Source organism: Alligator mississippiensis, chromosome 1 (genome assembly GCF_030867095.1).
Source record: "Alligator mississippiensis isolate rAllMis1 chromosome 1, rAllMis1, whole genome shotgun sequence".
Taxonomy (NCBI): domain Eukaryota; kingdom Metazoa; phylum Chordata; order Crocodylia; family Alligatoridae; genus Alligator; species Alligator mississippiensis.
In genome coordinates this window covers 440,883,503-440,903,311 of record NC_081824.1, presented here as the reverse complement: position 1 = coordinate 440,903,311, position 19,809 = coordinate 440,883,503, and the positions used below count along the sequence as shown (strand labels likewise).

At 45.7% G+C, this 19,809-nt stretch overlaps 1 protein-coding gene across 1 annotated transcript in view; it reads left to right on the top strand.

Annotated features, from left to right (window-relative positions):
- DYNC2H1 (dynein cytoplasmic 2 heavy chain 1) overlaps positions 1 to 19,809 on the top strand; it is a 430,672-nt gene that overhangs the window by 221,157 nt on the left and 189,706 nt on the right. The window contains exons 76-79 of the mRNA XM_006271584.4: positions 4,152 to 4,312; positions 13,228 to 13,353; positions 14,083 to 14,193; positions 19,037 to 19,192. Of these exons, the coding sequence (XP_006271646.1) occupies positions 4,152 to 4,312; positions 13,228 to 13,353; positions 14,083 to 14,193; positions 19,037 to 19,192 (554 nt within the window). The remainder of the gene's footprint in view (positions 1 to 4,151; positions 4,313 to 13,227; positions 13,354 to 14,082; positions 14,194 to 19,036; positions 19,193 to 19,809) is intronic.

The following is a 19,809-nucleotide window of genomic DNA, read 5'->3' as shown; positions in this document are numbered from 1 at the left end:
GGGGCCAGATCTTATAACACTTTCAAGTGCCTGAGAAGCACATGCATACCCAGAGATTGCACTTTTTGGTAGTTACACACAGTTTGAAATTAAGCTAATTTACACTTGTCCCATATTTCCATAGTGTTCAATAGGCTGTAGAGTGGCCATGTAGCAGCCTAGAGCAGGGGTTGGCAAGGGTGAACTGCCCCTTGTGACAAAGCTGCTGTTGCAGGCAGCTCATTCCCAGCTTCTATTCCAGACCGACTGTGCAGACTGACTTTTCATTGTTTGTTTTGGCCAATAATTGTGATTTACTTGGGCTGCTCACTGTCACTACTGGTAAAGGTAGTGAGGAAGGATTTGGAGTTGCTAATTTGGTGGCAACAGCCAATAGAGGCTACTGTTCTTAAAACATTGACCAGATCAGACCTTTGCAGAACAGATCTAGCCTGCAGGCCATAGGTTGTCAACCCCTGGCCTAGGGAGAATAGCATCTGCTAGGCACACTATAAAACTGGGCAAGCCTGAAAATATCAGTCAGACAAAAATAGGACTAGAAATACAGGTGGAGTAGGTTTGTAGAGGAAGCACTAGCAGATGTGCAACTGTCTGAGAATTGGAGGTTGAAGATTTATTAATTTGTGACTTGGAGCTGACATTTTTTTGATTACCACTACCTTAGAAGAACTGAAAGTCCTTCTGCAAATGTTAGTCATAGCAGGATGGAAACATGGCCTCGTGGTTCATACTCTAAAGACCAAAATGATATCTACAGTTGGAGAAAGCGTCAGAGTTGACATAGATAATAATGCCTTGAAGCAGTTTGAAATTTGCAGTTCACAAATTGGCTGGAGGGCTGCACCCAGAGCATGGTGGTGGATGGGTCATTTTCGACCTGGAGGGATGTGGGCAGTGGGGTTCCCCAGGGCTTGGTCCTCGGGCCTGCACTGTTCAATATCTTTATTGGTGACTTGGACAAGGGGGTGAAAATCACCTTGTTCAAGGTCGCAGATGACACTAATATGTGGGGAGAAGTGAGCATGCTAGAAGAGAGGGGCAGGCTATAACTAGATCTGGACAGGTTACAGAGGTGCGCAGATGAGAATAGGATGGGTTTCAATACTGACAAGTACAAGGTGTTGTACCTGGGGAGGAAGAACCAGCAGCATACCTACAGGCTAGGGAACTCCCTTCTTGTCAGCACAGAGGCAGAAAAGGATCTTGGAGTCACTATTGGTTCCAAGATTAACATGGGCCACCAATGTGGGGACGCAGTCAGGAAGGCTAGCCACACCCTGTCATGCATCCATAGATGCATCACGAGCGGGTCCAAGGAGGTGATCCTCCCCCTCTATACGACACTAGTCAGGCCACAGTTGGAGTACTGTATCCAGTTCTGGGTGCTGCACTTCAGGAGAGATGTGGACAGCATTGAGAGGGTCCAGAGGAAGGCTACTCGCGTGATCAGGGAGCAGCAGGGCAGGCCCTATGCGGAATGGCTACGGGACCTGAACCTGTTTAGCCTCCACAAGAGAAGGCTGAGAGGGGATCTGGTGGCCACCTATAAACCTGCCAAGGAGGACCAGTAGGCAATGGGAGAGTCCCTGTTCCCCCTAGCACTACCAGGAGTAACGAGGAACAACGGTCATAAGTTGACTGAAAGTAGGTTCAGGCTAGACATCAGGAGGCACTACTTCACGGTCAGGGCAGCTAGGAGCTGGAACCAAGTTCCAAGTGAAGTGGTGCTTGCCCCTACCCTGGGGGTCTTCAGAAGTAGGCTAGACAGCCACCTAGCCAGGATCATTTGACTCCAGCATCCTTTCCTGTCCATGGCAGGGCGTCGGACTTGATGATCTGCTTAGGTCCCTTCCGACCCTACCAACTATGAAACTATGACATTTTACATATTTAAGTGAAGTTTTAACAGGAGGCAGTAAATGCATAAATAAAGCAAAACAGTATGTAGACAAAGACTGACATTGGTAAGGAATCTGAATGAGATGCATACAAATTGGCATATTACTAACAAAACAAAGGCAAGGCTATTAAAAACATTGATATGGCTGATAGCAACATACAGCTGTAGAAGTTGGATGTTTATGAAGAAGTTAGAGGGAAATCAGAAACATTTCTGATGGTGTGCTACAGAAGGATATTGAATGCTTCCTGTTTTGAAAAAGATCAAACAAATGTGTGCACACTTAGATTTGAGCCAAAACTGAATTGATGCAAATGGTGACAAAGAGGAAATTGAAATACTCTTTATGCAATCTAAGAATAGAAATAAACAGCCTAGGAAAGGCTATTATTAGAAGGCTGTGTATGAGGAGGTTGAAAAAGGGGTTGACCAAGGAAGAGGTTGCACAAAGACAGAATGCTGGACAGATTTACATATAAAAGCAGTGTGAAGGCTGACATTAGAGCCAAGTGGAGAGCATTTACCCACATTTATCTATTCTGTCACCATAATCTTGATGACAGGGGTGCTTGTTTAATTGGTCAGGGTGGGGAGGAAGAAGACCTTCCCACCTTCTAGCCCAACTACTTAAGACCCTTACTGAGGAAGAGAGAGACCAGGGTCCTAGGCCGCTCTCATCTAGAGGGGGATTGAATATATGTTTCCTGCTTCCCAGCAGTGTGCTTTAATTGTCAGGCAAAATATTTGGCATTCATAGAATCATAGAAAATTAGGGTTGGAAGGGACCTCAAGAGTTCAACCCCCTGCTTAAAGCAGGACCACCCCCAACTGGATCATTCCAGCTAGGATTTTTGTTGAGCCAGGCCTTTTGTTGAGTAAGGTCAGGGCTGGAGGGACCACAGCCACAGCCACAGCAGAAGATAAGGGAAGGTGAGACAGCTGGGGGAGTGAGGCTGCGTGGTCTTCCTTGCACTTCTCCAGGTGTCAGCCCCCTCTTCTGCTGACTGAGTCATAGCTGAACTTGAGCCACCACATGCCCTGGCCTGGTACTTCAATCCAAGATAAAGTTTTTTTTTTCCTTAAGTTGATTGGTGAAAAGAAAAACTTGTCTTGGATTTGAGTAAATATGGTAAGTAGCAACAGGAGGAGAGGAAGCTGGAGGAAGGATGTTTAATATGATGGATGTTCCCCTGGAATGGAGGGGTCCCTTGGCCCTGATGGGGCAGAAACCATTCTACTGCTGTTCTTCCATTTTATTTAGTGAATATTGCACATAAGGTGCAGTAGGCCAGCTTCAAGAGGAATGCTGCAGAGCATTCTGGAGAATGCATAGGAACTGGCTTGATGGTTAGAGCATTTCACGGGAAAGTATCAGGCACAGGTTCAAAATCCCTCTGGTTGACAGTGGCTTTGAAAAATGGTATCCCATTCTCTGAGCAAGCATCCATTAAGGTATTGGGCTAAAACAAGAGAAAGGCCATCTTTCTCTTTTCCTTCCCCCTCACTTTAGGCAAGCATGTGAACAGAATGATCCTATTTCACTACAGGTAGAAACAGAATCCCAAACTGCTTAAATGCCAAAAATTGCATGATTAGGTGCATAGAGGGCAAATGGGTCCAGATCCGTATAAATGAACTGGATATCACTTTATGATGCCTGGCTCTAGGAGTGAAATTAATAAAACCAAGTTTGGTCACAAAGTCCCTTACAGCTCAAGGGAAGAAAGTGCTTAACTCACAACAGCCAATCTGCATAGTAATGAGGCATGTATAAACAAGCCAGTAGGAAATGGTGTAAAGGGCATATCTGAAATTCCTTCTCTCTTGTGGTTTTAGTCATTTGTACAAGAATGCAGGATATAGTGGCACCTTAAAGACTTAGAGAGGAATAAGCTTTCTTGGGCAACAGCCTACTTTGTCAGATGCTGTGAATGGACTTACAGAAAGCAGTTCAGAATAGAAGGGAATGTAAATACAAAGAGTGGCAGGAGGGGGCATTGCTGAGAGAGCTGAAAGGGTGTGGAATAGGTCAATAGGGAAAAACAAGGCAGTTAACCCACTGAAGGACATAAGGATTATAAAAGCTAGGAAGGTAGGCCAGGGAACGGGTGTGTACTGAAGTGGGTATTGTGTTCAGGTTTTGTTACAACTCTATATGTAAGTGCTTTATCTTTAAGTAGAATGATGTTTCTTCTCAGGATAATTCTGTCTGACATTGCCACTTCATTCTTTTAACATTATTCAATTTTAGGAATTAAAGAGTTATCCCCACCCCCTCTGAATCTGAAACGTCTATACAAAGAAACATTGGAAATTGAGCCTATTTTGATCATTATTTCTCCTGGTGCTGATCCTTCTCAAGAACTACAGGAACTTGCCAGTGTTGAAAGAAATGCTGAATGCTACCACCAGGTCAGTCTCAGCTAAGTTTTATGAATCATTTTTATGGCAGAAATTACAGGAGTTGTAAATGTTTTAAAATTCTGATTTGAGCTGGTGAAGTCAAATCAGGTGCTTGATCTATGTACCTTTTATTTATGAAATTTGTTATAGTATTTTGAGAATATATATTTATTTTTAGAATCATGGAAAAGTAGGGGTAGGAGGGACCTCAGGCTTCCTAGTTGCAGTCCCTGCTTGAGGTAGGATCATCCATATCTAAGCCATCCTAGACAAGTGATTATCTAATCTGTCCCTAAAAACTTCAGGACCAACCCTTACGCATAATTACAAAGCTCAAAACATCAAAAACACCCTTTAACATGCCATAGGTAGGTAAAGAAGAGGCCAATGGCACTGTCAATGTCCTGCCACTGCAAGGACCAGAACTATTTTTTAATTATTAAATATCCTACTTGTTAAATATTATTTCTTTGATAGCTGCTAATTGTTTCATATCTTAGATCTGCCCAATAGATCAATTAAAAAAGTGTGTTTTGAATGATCTCTTAATTTTAAGGGGTACATGACAGACAGCAGCAAAATGTCTGTTTGACCATCCTGAGGGCCTTTCTTGCCCAGGTGAAATATGTCCTTCACACACTGTTTGTTTTATTCTGCAATCATCATAAAAGATGATTGTGTTATCATCAGTCCCTCAATTTTAGGATGATCTCTGCTGCAGCTTATTGGTGGGTATTGAGATGACTTAAGAGTTCAATCTTTGTACCACAGATCTGTCCACAGAACTTGCAGGTCTTTCTGTAAGGAAGAGCAGCCTGCAGGCTGGAGTTCCTCTATTTTTCCTTTCTCTGTGTTCTCAACACAGAGATGAGAACAAGATGCTTTACCTTTAAATGGGCTGCCACTTGGTTGAGGTTGCAGAGCCATTGGAGTTGTTTATCAGTCAGATCCTCCCAGCTCTTAAGGTCGGCATCCATTTTCTTGAGATACGTCTTCAATGTATCCTTATAGTACTTCCTGTAGTCACTGATAAGTCTCAGTCCATAACTAAGCTGTGAGTAGAGCCAGTTGTCTTGGGAATTAGGACCTGGAACCAACTTCCAAAAGAACTGGTGCTGGCTCCTACCCTGGGGGTCTTTAAAAAAAGGCTGGACGAACATCTGGCCGAGGTCGTTTGTCCCCAGTACTCTTTCCTGCCACGGCAGGGGGTTGGACTAGATGATCTCCTCAGGTCCCTTCTGACCCTACGAACTATGAAACTATGAATTCAGCTTCCCAGTTTGAAATCACAGTGGTGATACATAGGGGGTGTACAGGAGTGCTCATGCACCCCCTGAGAACATAAGTGCATCCCCTGCCAAGCCATGTTCCCTGTTTAGGCGGCAGGCAGGTGGGAGTGCCAGTGCCCCCCTGCGAGCGCCGGCCAGGGAGTGGGGCCGCCAGCAAAAGTGGCTGTGCTGCTTCAGGAAGTGTGTGTGGGACTTCCAGAAGCAGTGCAGCCGCTTTTTGGTGAGTGCGATCGGCTGCAGGGACCCGCTCCCCCCCTCCCCCCTGCCCCCCCCATTCCCGGTCAGCATGATTGGCCGTGGGGGACAGCCGTCCAGTCAGTGGGATAGGCTGCCCCGGTCAATCAGATCAGCCACCAGGGGACCCCCCTGGTTGCTGACTGGTGTCAGGCAGGGCACATGCCCCTCCTGACTCAAGAGGCACTAGTCGCCCATGGACACACAAAATGTCCAGCGGAATTAGTGTTGAGGATCGCCAACTCAATGCTCGTAATGTTAGTGTCAGCAAGGATGCTGGGTTTTTTTCGGTGATCTTCCCATTTGATGTGGAGGATTTTCTGGAGACATTGTTGGTTATACCTTTTCAGACTCTTGAGATGATGATGGCCTGTGGCAGGCTGATCGAGCATTTTGGCCCTCCCAATGTTGAGAGAGAGACCCAAAGTTTAGTAGGCTTCTGTGAAGAAATCCAGTGTGGTTTAGAGGGTTTCCTCAGTATGCACAAGGATGGCACAGTCATCAGTGTATTGAAGATCTAGGATGTTTTTTTAAAATACTTTAGTCTTCAAGCGAAAATGTCCAAGATAGTTAAGCCCTCAATCCGTTCAGTATTCAATGCCAGTTCTGGAAGGAAGGCAGTCCTTAATGAGAATCAGGATGTCTATCAAAAATGGAGTACAGTGTTAGGGCAATGATGGACTTGCCTGATCACAGTTAGGATGACAAATGGATCTATCTCTGATCCATTACAAAGGATGGTAACAGTCATCTGGTTATGGAAAAGCCTCAGGAACTTGATGAACTTTTCAGGACATCCAAATCTATCCAGTACTTTCTGCAAGGCTTTGTGATTGAGGGAATCAGAGGCCTTAGTGAGATCAATAAAAGCCACATACATGTCCAGCTGTTGTTCCTGACACTTTTCTTATATCTGGTAGGCAACAGTAATCATGTCAGTTGTTGCATGGGGTGGTTTGAAACCACACTGAGATTCCAGCAAGACTTCCTCAGGAAGAGGTAGAAAATAGTTTAGGAGAATGCAGGAGAGAATTTTCCCTGCTGCAGAAAGGAGGGCAATACCTCAATAGTTCTCACACAGAATTAACATTTCTTAACTTGGGACAGAATAATCCCATGCATCAATACAGGCTGGGGACTGACTGGCTGGGCAGCAGCTCTGCAGAAAAGGACCTGGGAATTACAGTGGACAATAAACTCAATATGAGCCAACAGTGTGCCCTTGTTGCCGAGAAGGCTAATGGCATCCTGGGCTACATTGGCAGAAGTGTTGCCAGCAGGTCAAGGAAAGTGATTCTTCTCCTCTATTTGGCACTGGTGAGGCCTCATATGAAGTACTGTGTCTAGTTTTGGGCCCCTAACTACAGAAAGGATGTGGACAAATTGGAGAGGGTCCAGTGGAAGGCAACAAAAAATGGTGAGGGTGCTGGGGGACATGACTTATGAGGAAAGACTGAGGGAACTGGGCTTATTTAGTCTAGAGAAGAGGAGACTGAGAAGAGATTTAGTAGCAGCCTTCAACTACCCGAAGTGGGGTTTGAAAGAGGATGGAGCTAGACTGTTCTCAGCGGTGGCAGATGACAGACCGAGGAGCAACAGGCTCAAGTTTGATATTAGGAAAAATTTTCTCACTAGAAGGGTAGCAAAGCGCTGGAATGGGTTACCCAGAGAGATGGTAGAATCTTCATCCTTGGAAGTTTAAGACTTGGCTAGATAGAGCTTTATCTGAGATGAAATAGTTGGGGATGGTCCTGCATTTGAGTAGGGTTTTGGACTAGATGACCTCCTGAGGTTCCTTTCCAACCCTAATATTCTATGATTCTGCAATCTGTCACTGTCAAATCAAGGTTCAGGGATGCTTCAAAGTACTCTTTCCATCTAGTTTGGACAGTCTTTGAGGTGTGTTGAACTATCCTAGAACAAGGGTGGGCAAAATGCGGCCCGTGGGCCAGATGTGGCCTGCCAGGCCATTCTGTGTGGCCCGTGGGGCCCCTAAAACATTTAGAAAATTAATATTTCTCTGCCCCTGGCTGCCTGGCATGCGGCCCTCGATGGCTTGCCAAAACTCAGTAAGTGGCCCTCCACCCAAAATAATTGCCCACCCCTGTCATAGAATCACAAGAAAGTAGGACTTTGTGAAATTGGTCCATAAGTGGTTTTCATTGCCTGGAAAAATCTGTGCATGTCATGTTTGTCAGCATAGAGCCAGATCTCTTTGAGTTTATCTTGCCACCGCTGATTTTTGATTTTCTGGCTCCTCCTTCGAGCATTGGCTTTGAGGAGCTGATACATCTGCCTGCAGGTGTGTCCTAATTAATCTTATTAGCTGGTTGCTGTGGCAACACTGTTGCAGTTGTGCACTGCCTGTACTCCAGGGCCCTCTCTGGGTAGTTGCCCTCTTAAAGTGGCAGAGCGCCTTAGGCTCTGTCACAGTCTTGTATTCATCATTCTGTCTGAAGATGGTGTTTGTGATGACAAGACTGTGCTCCATGCATTTTCTCATGAAGAGGATGCATTGACGTTGGCTTTCCCTACTCCTTCCTTCCAGAGTTCCAGCTCATGTCCAGGGATTCTGTTTTTTTCTGATTTGAAAAAAATTCCCAACTTTTGGTTTAAAAAAATAACCCCAAATCTACATTCTTCCATGAGTAAAATGAAACACCACCAATATATAGATAGATAGACAGTGGTGTTTCATTTTAATCATGGAAAAATGTGGATTTGGGGTTATTTTTTTAAACCGAAAGTTGGGTATTGTTTTCAAATCGGAGAAAACCAGGATCCTTGTCTAACTCTGGCATTGAAGTCACTGAGGACAATCATCTTGTCACCCTTGTAAATGGTAGTCAGAACACGGTCAAGGTTGGAATAGAATTGTTCTTTGACCTCATCATTAGCATCAAGAGTTGGGGTGTATGCGCTGGTGACAGTGTGCGGACAGCTGTATCTTGCTCGGCTTTGTCACCGAGATTGGTCATTCCCATCTGTTGAGTGCCAGATTTTAGGGCCAGACAGCTTGACCTCCACTCACCCGTACTCATAAGTCACACCCTCCGACTCGCCCACTACATCTTAGTCTTTCAAGGAAAAAAAGGGGAAGGATCCTCTGCTATTGATATTTGGTTCTCATGAGTGTCTTGAGTCGCTGGTCCCTGGGGCTCTTCCTCCCCTTACACCCTGTCCATGCACCAACCAGATCTTATTCGATCATCAAGCTTCTGGTCATCTGATAGAAGGATGATGCAGTTAACAGGTCACTTTGCTAGCCACACTTTGGATGCAGCTCACAGTCCTGACCAGTTGAAAAAAGTCTACTCTGGCTTCAAAAGTCTCTTACCTTGCAATGTTTGGGTCTGTGCCATCCTTGGGTGTCAACCCTCATCATCAATTGTAGGACTGCTACTAACTCCTATTAGTCCATTTTATGGGGCCCACTGGTTAGGCCGTCTGTACCTGAGTTCTGTACTGGAGTGCCCAGGGTCTTTCTCTCTCTTGTCCTTGCCTGCTGAGACTTTGTGGACTCAGCACGTGGACCCAGGGCAGTGCACTATTGGCCTGAGCAGTCTCTGTGCTCTCCTGTGCAACTTCCCTGAAGGGCTGATACTGTGCTCCTCTGGGTCCATGCGCTGCCGTCCGGTCGGGCACTCCATGTAGGGCTTTCCCCAACACCTCCCCACTCCCTCAGCTCCCAGCCAGCTTCCTGTATGAATGCCTGGTTGGCAGCACGTGGACCCAGAGTCCACGGCATTATCAGCCCTTCAGGGAAGCCGCACACTATGTGCACTTGCCCTGCCTCCACCCCCTGCACAGATCTGGGGGGTGCAGGTCCCTTCTGACCCCTGGGAGTACGTGCTGCCACCAGGAACCGGATCCGCTCCCGCCCAAGCCTGCAGCAGGCAGGCAGCAGTGGGGGAGCTGGCTCCGTGCTCCTTCTGCTGCAGCAGCCGCTGCCTTCTGTTGTGAGCAGGGAGCTGCAGACCTGGCTCACTGGTCCCATAGCCCTGGGAGCTGGGGTCCTCCCCCAGCAGGGCTGGGGGCCAGGGGCTGTGGGTGGGGGGCAGGGGGCATGAGCAGGACTGTGGGGCTGTAGTGGGGCAAGTGAGGGGCACAAGCAGGGCTGTGGGGGGCCTTTAATTTTAATCACAGATATTGGGGTTTTTATCAGAGAATTTGCAATTTTTTTATCAGGGAAAACCATGATCCCTGGTCATAAAATATTCATTAATGCCCACAGGGATCTATAAACTGACTGCCAAGCTAATTTTTTTATGGCAAAGCTCATGCCATGAACACATTCATCCTGGGCTGGTTTCCCCTTCCAGAAGGAAGTATAGCCTCCACCATCTTCCCTCAATCGACCCTCATCTGGTTGTTTTGTCTCAGTTGGATCTGCAGTGTTGTTGTTGTGTTTCACTAGTGCCCTGGAAACAATAGCAGTTTTTTTCTGGAAATTTGTTGTATTGGTTATCCATCAAGGTGCAAATGTTCCATGTGGAAAAAAATGATTGTCTTCTTTTGATGCATTTGATCACAGACAGAGCAATCCTGTTGAATATGGTTATCCAACCAGGAACAGATAAAACAGCCTAGGGTTAAGGCACCTTTTCTAGCCCCTGCCCCTCATAGGGTGAGCAAAGGAGTTGGAGAAAGAGTCAGAGTCCTGAATAGGACTGTTCAGTCATGTTAGCAGCTGTCAAATTGCACTTGTGCCAGCCCAAGTACAGAAGGACCATCAGGTTACCACCACCTGTGTGCAGATTCATGGCTGGAAACTGCCAGATACACTAGTCACATCTCTCTCACCATTGATTAACTGCCACAGGATTTTTGAAGATTGGTGCAGGAGAGTGTGGTATTGTTTCCTGTGCTAGAAGCCTACACAAGTCTTCATTTAATATGAGGAAGCTAGTGCGTAGAAACAGCAACCACATGATTTTGACAGAGAGGAAATCTGGATCCAGTGGCAAGGGAGAACCCTAGATGATAGGAGACCTCCATCTTGCTGCAGCCTTCTTCCCTCTTTAAAACTGTTGAGATCCTGACATCTTCCTGATCCATTCTTGAGGACTTGGGGTGGGACTGTAGTTTGTCTGGAACCTCCCCTCAGGCCTGTTCACCAGGGGTGAGCTGGACAGAAGTGTGAGTCTGGGCAACATAGCACTGAGGATCATTGGGACACACAAGCCTCTCCACCACTAAATGTTCTTAGTCCACAGAGAAGGATGATTGTTGAGTGACCAAGGAGGTTAGTGATATTTTTTTAGGACCGCTGCCCTCAGTCCATCATTCAGCACAGTAAGCCTGATTCCAGATTGGATCTGAAAAATACACTCTTTGAATTAAATTGAGATGAAACATAAGACTCCACACTTGCCCCTTTGTTGCAAGTTCAGAGACTATTTAATGCTATTTAATACAGCTTTGTAAAGGAAAAAGATGCATATTTAAGCAGATGAGAAACACTCACCTTCACAAGACAATTGTGTTGAATTGGCCATTGTTAGGTAGAAGTTAGGTAGAACGTACATAACCTGGCACCAATTAACTTTTTTATTGTTTTCCCCTGGAATATTTTCCCTCTGCTGAGGGAATATCCAAGTGCGTGTTTGGAGAGGGAGCAATCCATAAATCCTCTGACAGGACAGGAACAGGATATGACCAGTTTAATCTCGCTTTTCAGCTGTCCCTGAATTTGTATTCTTTTCTCAAAAGAACACTTTTGATTTTATCCTTAGCCTCAACTTGAAAGATTTGTGTGTCACTGGAATCTATTTCAATTGTTAGTATTTAAGATTGTAGATTTTTCATTCTCCTGTTTCTAGATGCTTCTGTCACTAGCATAGTATGAATGGATGTAAATATCCTTTTCATTTTAGGCTTTCCATATAGATTCTGGAATAATAACTCATAGAGGTTATTTCAGTGATATAGGGCCAGATCCTAAATGAACTCTAAGGTGCCCCTATTTAAGTGCCATAACATTCACATTTTAGGGTTTGTGGTCTGGGAGGGTGTTCCATATTGCCAGAGTTACACACATAGGTTTTGTGTACAATGAATGGGGAGATCTTGATGCTTCCAAAGATTGCATAGTTGCTAGTCATTCCACAGGAAGGCACCTGTTGTATTTCTTGTGTGCGACTCCTGTGTACAAAGATCACAGCATAGACAAAGAAAGACCTCGGGGTTGTTCAGTAGTGAAGACTCAGAGAGGTTTATTGTCTGCAAAACACATTGATCACCTTTCCATTAGCTCATACTTGCCTGTGACAATATATTAACATAAACTATATCTCCCATGCCACTACAAAGTTCCAAGTTTCTCAGGTCCTCTTTATACAGATAAACCCACAGGACTAAGTAAAACATGCTCTGTGCATCTACAGTTACAATTAATGCAACATGATAAACTCCAAAGCAATCTGTTCCAGAGTATACTGCTCCTGGGTGCAGTGTCTACACGGGTGCCTGAGAAAGCAGCACTTTGAGCCAGGGCAGAGCAGCCCTGGGCTGGCAGCAGGCTTCCGGGAGGGAAGAGGGGTGTCAGCCTTGGTCTCCAGGTGTTGCTGTTGGGTGGTGGAGAGGCTGGCTGGGGCACAAGAGTGTCGAAACTGTAGAGCTGTGTGGCTGACCCCAGAGACTGCTGCCAGCCTATGGCTGCTCTCTCTGCCCTGGTTCAAAGTGCTGCTGTCCCAGTTACTGTCTGCACGTGCGTTGCAGTACTGTAAATAACTCCACCGTAAGATAGTACTGTCCCCTGCTGATGGGGCTCCTAGTCCCAACTTTGCTTCTTATGTAGCCAGGGCTGAGAGCTCCGCAACTGTTGGGGCTCACAGTCCTGGCTGTGCCTCACACATAGTCAGACTTGGAGCCCCATGGACTGGGGGTTTCACAACTTCTCCATCTTCCCCTTCCCCCCTGAGCTTGGGGGATCACAGAAACTCTCTCAGGGTTCAGGGTTTTCATGCTGGGCTCGGTGTACCACTGTGGCTGGGAGCCCTGTCAGTGGATCAGTCTCCTGGCTGCAGAAGAGACCCTGCTACATGTGCAAACTAACGCTGGATAGCAACCAGCTATAAAGTTATTAGACATTTTCAAGGTCCAACTTTTTAGCTTTTTATGACATGATAATTACTTTGCATGTGTCTCAAGATAATTGCACAATTAACTAATTAATTACACAATAACTGCAATGTGTAGAGTGGGCCTTGGTGACTCTTTTCTCATTTACACTATTGATCTTCAAAGCAAAGCAGTCATATAATTCTGTTTACTGGTAAATAGTCTGCCTCTTTTGTACATGTGGTGTGACTTTAAGTAATTGTGTTGTTTTCAGCTATTGCGTAAAATATTAAGATATAATAAATAATAAATTCCTGATTCAAGTGTTTCTCTTTGAAGGTTGCCATGGGTCAGGGCCAAGCTGATTTAGCCATTCAGACACTCAAGGAATGCGCACGAAATGGAGAATGGCTGTGTTTGAAGAACTTGCATCTTGTCGTATCTTGGCTTCCTAAACTGGAAAAGGTAAGGGTAACTGCATGAGAAAGGGCATAACTGTATTGTTTCAGAAATATCCAAGTGACTTCCATGCTAGGTATCCAGACTTCTGGCAACTGAAAAATACCAAGCAGAAGGTTGGCAAGTTACCTAGTAATGAGTTTGTATATGTGAATTTACTTTTCATTGGCATAAGCTATTTCTTTAACCTTTTAAGTAATTATATCACTCTGTAAATCAGGAGTGTCAAACATATGGCCTATGGGCCAGATCTGGCCTGCAAAACCATTGCATGTGGCCCACCAGTAGTCAAATAGGTTACTGGAAGTTGGGGAGTTTGGCCTGGCACAGAATTTGGGATCCCAGTGGACATGGCCATTGGGAGCAGCCCCTCTGCTTGTATATTCCCTCTGCCTTGGAATTTTTCTTTTCTGAGATCTGCAGTTGGGCGGAAATTACTCTCGTGTTTTACATCCCCTGTGTCAGGGTTGTATGTACAACATGTGGATACAACTGGACAAAAGGCCCAGAACTTATGTTAATGGACCATATACATGCTATGTAGCATACGTTACTGGGGTGGGCAACTGAATGCTTCTTGAATTTAAGTTACTTTACAGGTAAGTAACTTAGACCAGTAAATACATTTACAGGCAGATGTATCATTTAAAATTTAACTTATATTGTTCTGCAAAACAAATATTCACTGCAATAAAGCACATATTTGACTCTCACTTTCTCTCTTTTTTTAAATAGGAACTGAATAGTCTTCAACCCAAACCTGACTTCCGCCTTTGGCTAACTGCTGAAGTTCATCCACATTTTACTCCAAATTTACTTCAGTCAAGTCTAAAGATAGCATATGAGGTATAGGGTCTGTGGACAGTTTGTTGCATATATACAAGCATATTTACAAGCAGTACTAATACTAATGGGTGCATCTACACAAGACATTTAACTGTGCATTAGCGTAGTTTACTGTGAAGTAAGCATGTGCATCTACACGTGCACATGCTTACTATGCAGTATACCTTCCTAATCCCGAGTAAATTTGCTATCTGCAATGAGATTCTTAATGGCACAATGGTGCTTGTGTAGACACTTGACCAGGAACAAACTCTGTTTCAACCTTCCATCAGGAGGCAGGAAATAGCCTCCTGCCCCTGGGAGCTGCCTGTTGCCAGGGTAGGCTCTACCACAGGAGCCCGGGCAGGGACTATGCTCCCCTGACCCAGTAGCAGGGAGCTCCTAGCCCCCTGCTCCAAGATTGCAATCGGGTGGGGGATGGGAGATCTTTATCTCACAGCCACTGCTCCGCCATTGTGATTGGGGAGTGGGGGGCTGGGAGACCCTTATGTCCCAGCACCGGCCTCACTGTCACAGAGCTGGCACTGGGAGCACCCTGCTGGTGGGGGTAGGGGAGCCTGTTCCCCACCCAGCTCCATGAGTGTGGAGCTAGGGAGGAGGGAACAGGCTGGAGAGCTTGTTCCCCACTCAGTTTTGCACTCATGGAGCTGGGCAAGGAACAAATCTATTCTCCCCCAGCTCTGGGCTTGCGGAGCTGAGTGGGGAACAAACTGCCCAGCCTCCACCCGGTATGTAAGGTGGGTGCTAGGAACTGTCCTTGTCAGGCCAGCCCTGTGCCCCAATTGGGTAATTAAGGCATGGGGCTTAGAAAGAGCTGCAGGGTGGGACAGGTCCCAGCCCCCTGTCCCAGTCCACCGGCAAGGCAACTAGAGGTGAGCTAGCTAATAGCTGCCCCACCAGCGGATCGAGGCAGCGGGCTGGGACCTGGCCCTCCGGTGCAACTCTTTCCAAGTCTCCTGCTCCTAATTGGGGAGCCAGGGCCAGGAGCTCCTTGCTGGCAGGGCAGGGGAACATTGTCCCTGCTCTAGGCACAGGCAGCCCCCTGGTGCCAGGAGACAGCTGTCTCCTAGCCAGGTGCTCCCTGCCAGTCCCTGACCTATCACCCAAGGGGAGTCTGGAGCTCCCCTTAGTAGTGGTAGCGGCCCATTGAAGGGCTGCAGGAAACTTGGTGCAAAGAGCAGCAAATCAGCTTCCTAATCCCGTCCTGTCAGATACCATCCTGAAAGTGTTTATTCCATAGTAGTTTACACCAGAGTAAACTTAGGCCGGATCTAATGCATATGTAGATGTGCGTAATATGACTCACCAATTCAAAAGAAACCATCTAACAAGAGGGAAGTTTATTAAATTGCATCTTATAATAGACAAATGCCTTTTTATTCTGTTGTTTTGTATCTTCAAAACGTTTTCTACTTTGAATGAAATGAAAAATTGCTATTGATTTACCTTAAAGAATCCTTTGTGGTCACTTGTAGCTTATGTAAGGGGATGTGCTGATCCCTGAAATAATCCAGCAGTATATTTTCTCTCGTGTTTTTTTTTCTCCACCCCTGTGCGACCTTCCCTTCCTCTGCAGCTCTTTCAAAGCCCTCTGCCTTAATCAGGAAGCCAGGGCTGGGTGCCCCTACAGTGGTGGGGGAGGGGGACAGTCTCCTGGCTCAGTTCTTCCTGCCAACCCCTGGGCTAGCACCCAGGGGGAGCCTAGAGCTCCCCCTGGTGGCAGCAGGGGCCCATTGCAGGGCCACAGGAAGTGGCTGCAGTTTGCTTCTACGAGTAGCAGATCTGTTCCCACATCTCTGCATGCGTAGACGCCTACCTGGGAGCATTTACTCGTGGGTAATTTATGCAAGTAAAGTGATCCCAGATCAAATGCATCTGTTAGATGTACCCAGTATGCGTATCTTCTGTATATGCTATGCTATGTCTCATAGACTTGATTATCAGGCGATACTGTGAAGCTCCAAAAAGGAGTTCAGAGTGTAGATAGAATAGATCCTTTCTGCAAAAGGACCAGTAGAGTTCTTTTCCATTTAAATTCAGCAGGACCAGGATTTTTCTTCCATTTAACTTTGGCAGCTCTCACATCGCAAGGTCCAATGGCTTTGGTTTCCTGCATGTCAAAATGTTAGTTGGAGTTACTTAGAATTTTTACTTTTGGCATCCACAGATATCATCTCACTAATAAGAGTACCTTAGTTATATGTTAGATCCAAACTCTGTGAGACTCTAGCACCTGTCCTGATTTACGGCCTTAGAGCTGTTGGATCCACCACCACAGAAGTAATCAGAGCCCCTCACAGATGTAATTTACTAATTCTTTTTCTTATCTCTTCATGGAAACCAACCACTTTATGCTAATTAAGAATGTTGAGTGTTCACTTGGCTTGTGTTCATTGTTCATTATCATGGTTGTGATAATCCCATTAATTGTCATCTGGTCAGGAAGTACATATTTTACTTTAAAGGGAAATCATTGATTTGTTAAAAATATCCAGCTGAAAGTATTTGGTATTTTTAAAAGTAGTGCTTAAGATTACTGTAAATGAAAGATTTATATAAACAACCCCCCCAGGCAAATATAGTATATAAAAAAAAAAAAAAGAAATTGTGACTTAAACCTCCTTAAAACCTACTTCTTCATTGATGCCTGTCAACCTCTTCATAATAACTGGATAGTTCATTAACTACTAGTTCTTATTGTTGTTATCATAATTATTTCAATATTACCTTGTATATTCCGTAGTTTGCTTCTACCTCTTGTATCTTGTAAACACAATATAGTAGGCTGCTTGCAGATGTTACAACCCCTCCTCCCCCCCCCCAAAAAAACAAAACAAAACAAAAAAAAACCCTTTTCATTCCATCCAGGAAGAGCACACACCAACTGCTGAAACTTCCTTAGCCTGACGAAGGGTTTTTGAACCCGAAAACTTGCTTAATAACTATTTTCCAACCATTTGGGTTGGTCTAATAAAAGATATCAAATTCACCCAAGGAACCTTGTCTGCCCCCAAAAACCCCGCACCTCCTGAAAGAAGCAGTGCAGTAGTTTGACCCTGCTCGCCCAATGTCTATGTAGATTGGGCACTTCAGCAGGGCTTTATGGTGCTTTTGTCTAAAGCCAAATCAATGAGTTATTAGATAAAGTGCCAAAAAAGCCCCACTAAAATGCCTGATATATACAGACGTTGAGCCTTGTAGGCAAGCAGCTGCACGTTGCTGCCCTGGTGTGCAACTCGGCTCTGCAAGGAGCAGAGATTCATTCTGGAGGTCTCCTTGCTGCTACTGCCTGCCCCCTACTGCCTCAGCAGGGCAGTGCTGGTCGCTGCCATGCAACCTGGCTCCGCAGGGAGCAGAGATCTGGGGCAGTGCAGGGTGGGCGGTGGTGGGGAGGAGATCCTGGTGTGGATCTTTTCTTCCCTGAGGAACCAGGTCGCACTGCAGTGCAGTGATGGGACCTACCACGTGATCTGGATCTGCACCGAGCAGAGATACAGGGCTACACAGGGCTGCAGTGGTGAGGAGGAGACCCTGGCACTGATCTCTGCTCTCTGTGGAGCCAGGTCTCGTGGCAGGGCAGTGCTGGTCCCTGCCACGCAACCTGGCTCCGCAGGGATCAGGGATCTGCACAGGGCTCTCCTTGCCTGCATGGAGGGCAACGACCCTCCCCCTCCCCCGGATGAACCACCCACAGCCCCGCCCTGCTCCCCGCTGGGGCCCTGCAGCCCCCAGCCCAAAGCCCCTCCTGGGTGGGCTGCAAAACAGATTCGGTGGAGCCAAATCTCCGAAACAGATTCAGACGAAACGAAACAGGGCAGTGTTCTGAAACACGAAAACAAATCACTGTCCTCTGAAACAGCCAAATCCAAAACCGAATAGAAACAGCCATTTCGCACAGCCCTAGCCCCTACCCCATCACTAAAGGAGAGAGGGAGCCTGGGTACACCTGGGTGGCTCCAGCCCACTGGAGGGACTAATTTTGACAGAGGACCCTTAATAAAATGGTCACTCACCCCAGGTGTGGCTGGCACAATACAGCCAGTGATTGACAGGCCTAGGGTAGAAGAAGTGGGTGAGGTGACCCAAAGACGGGGTTAGTGACTTTAGAAAACCAGTGCCATGGCTGAGGCCTTAGAAGAGAGGGTTCTGATTGGCCAAGGAGGAAGAGTTGAGTGGCCCAGAGTAAAGTGAGCAAAGGCCAGAGGGCCACAGTCCAGACAAGGATCTAGGACCTGAAGTGAAACCCCCTCAACCTTCCTGACCTCTAGGATCTGCCTCAAATGATAACATCAAGGTGTAGAGACAACAGGGTGGGATCCTGAAAAACTAAAGGGAGCGAGTAAGGCAGGATCCAGGCAGTCACTAGGGGGCAACATGCCTATCCAGTGGAGTGTCCCACTACACAAGGCCACTAAGCACATTATAGAAACATAAATAATAATAATTAGTAAATTGAATATAAAATCTGGGATAAAAAAAATTGGATGGGCTTGCATTTGAATGCATTTGGTTTTTTTTTTCTTTAATAAAGACTTTCATACTTATGGTCTTAAACTTGTCCTTATATTGTGTTTCAGTTTTCCTGTTCCTTTTTTGTTTGTTGGTTTTGTAGTGTTGTATACAAAATGCCCTTGAATGTGTGAACCCTATGGCCTGTTAGGCCATCTAGTGTAGCCACCTTTTTGTTTAATTTTCCAGAAGTCTTTGAAGATGTGGGGATTAGTTAGCATTCAACATTTAAATAAATTACAACTTTAGCAAAATAACTAACAACAACAACAAAACAACAACAACAACAATAATAATAATATGTGCATATTTCATTTTTTTCCATCCAACGCAGGCACCTCCAGGCTTAAAAAAGAATTTAATGCGAACCTATGAATCTTGGACTCCAGAGCAGATTAGCAAAAAGGGAAATTTGTCTCGAGCTCATGCTCTGTTTAGTTTGGCCTGGTTTCATGCTGTATGTCAAGAAAGAAGGAATTACATCCCTCAGGTAGGTAACCTTATTTTCTTCCAGTGTTTTTTCACTAGAATGCTTTTTTTTTGTTTCATATCATCTGCTAGGTTTTAAATTTGCTATTTAAAATAAAACATGTACTTTGCATGTGTGTTTGGTGACATTAAGAAACGATAAATGTAGTTACAACTGTGCAGTTGTTTGTTGTTACTAGTATTGAGTTCTTAATTAGTGTGTGTAGCCCTTTTGCAGGATTTGGGCTTGTTAAGCAGACTCCTTGCTGAGTCCCATCAATTGCAACGGGACTGCATGTGGGCTTAGTGCAGGGGTAGGCAATTATTTTGGCTGGAGGGCCACTTAACAAATTTTGGTAAGCTGTTCAGGGTCTGAAGGGTACCCCTGCCCCTTGATGGGTGCCCCTGGTCACCATCTTGAGACCAGAAGTCCCTCCCCTAGCCCCTGACCTTTGCCACAGGAAGTCCCTCCCCTTGCCCCAGAAGTACTTCTTTTGGGAGGGGGTGATTGTCATCTTGAACTGGAAAAAAATCCAACAAATCATATACTAAAAAAATCAAACATATGTTATATCTCATTTTAAGTCCCCAGCTGCACGTGGAGGCAGGATGCAGGGCCAGCCCCACATGGCCCCATAA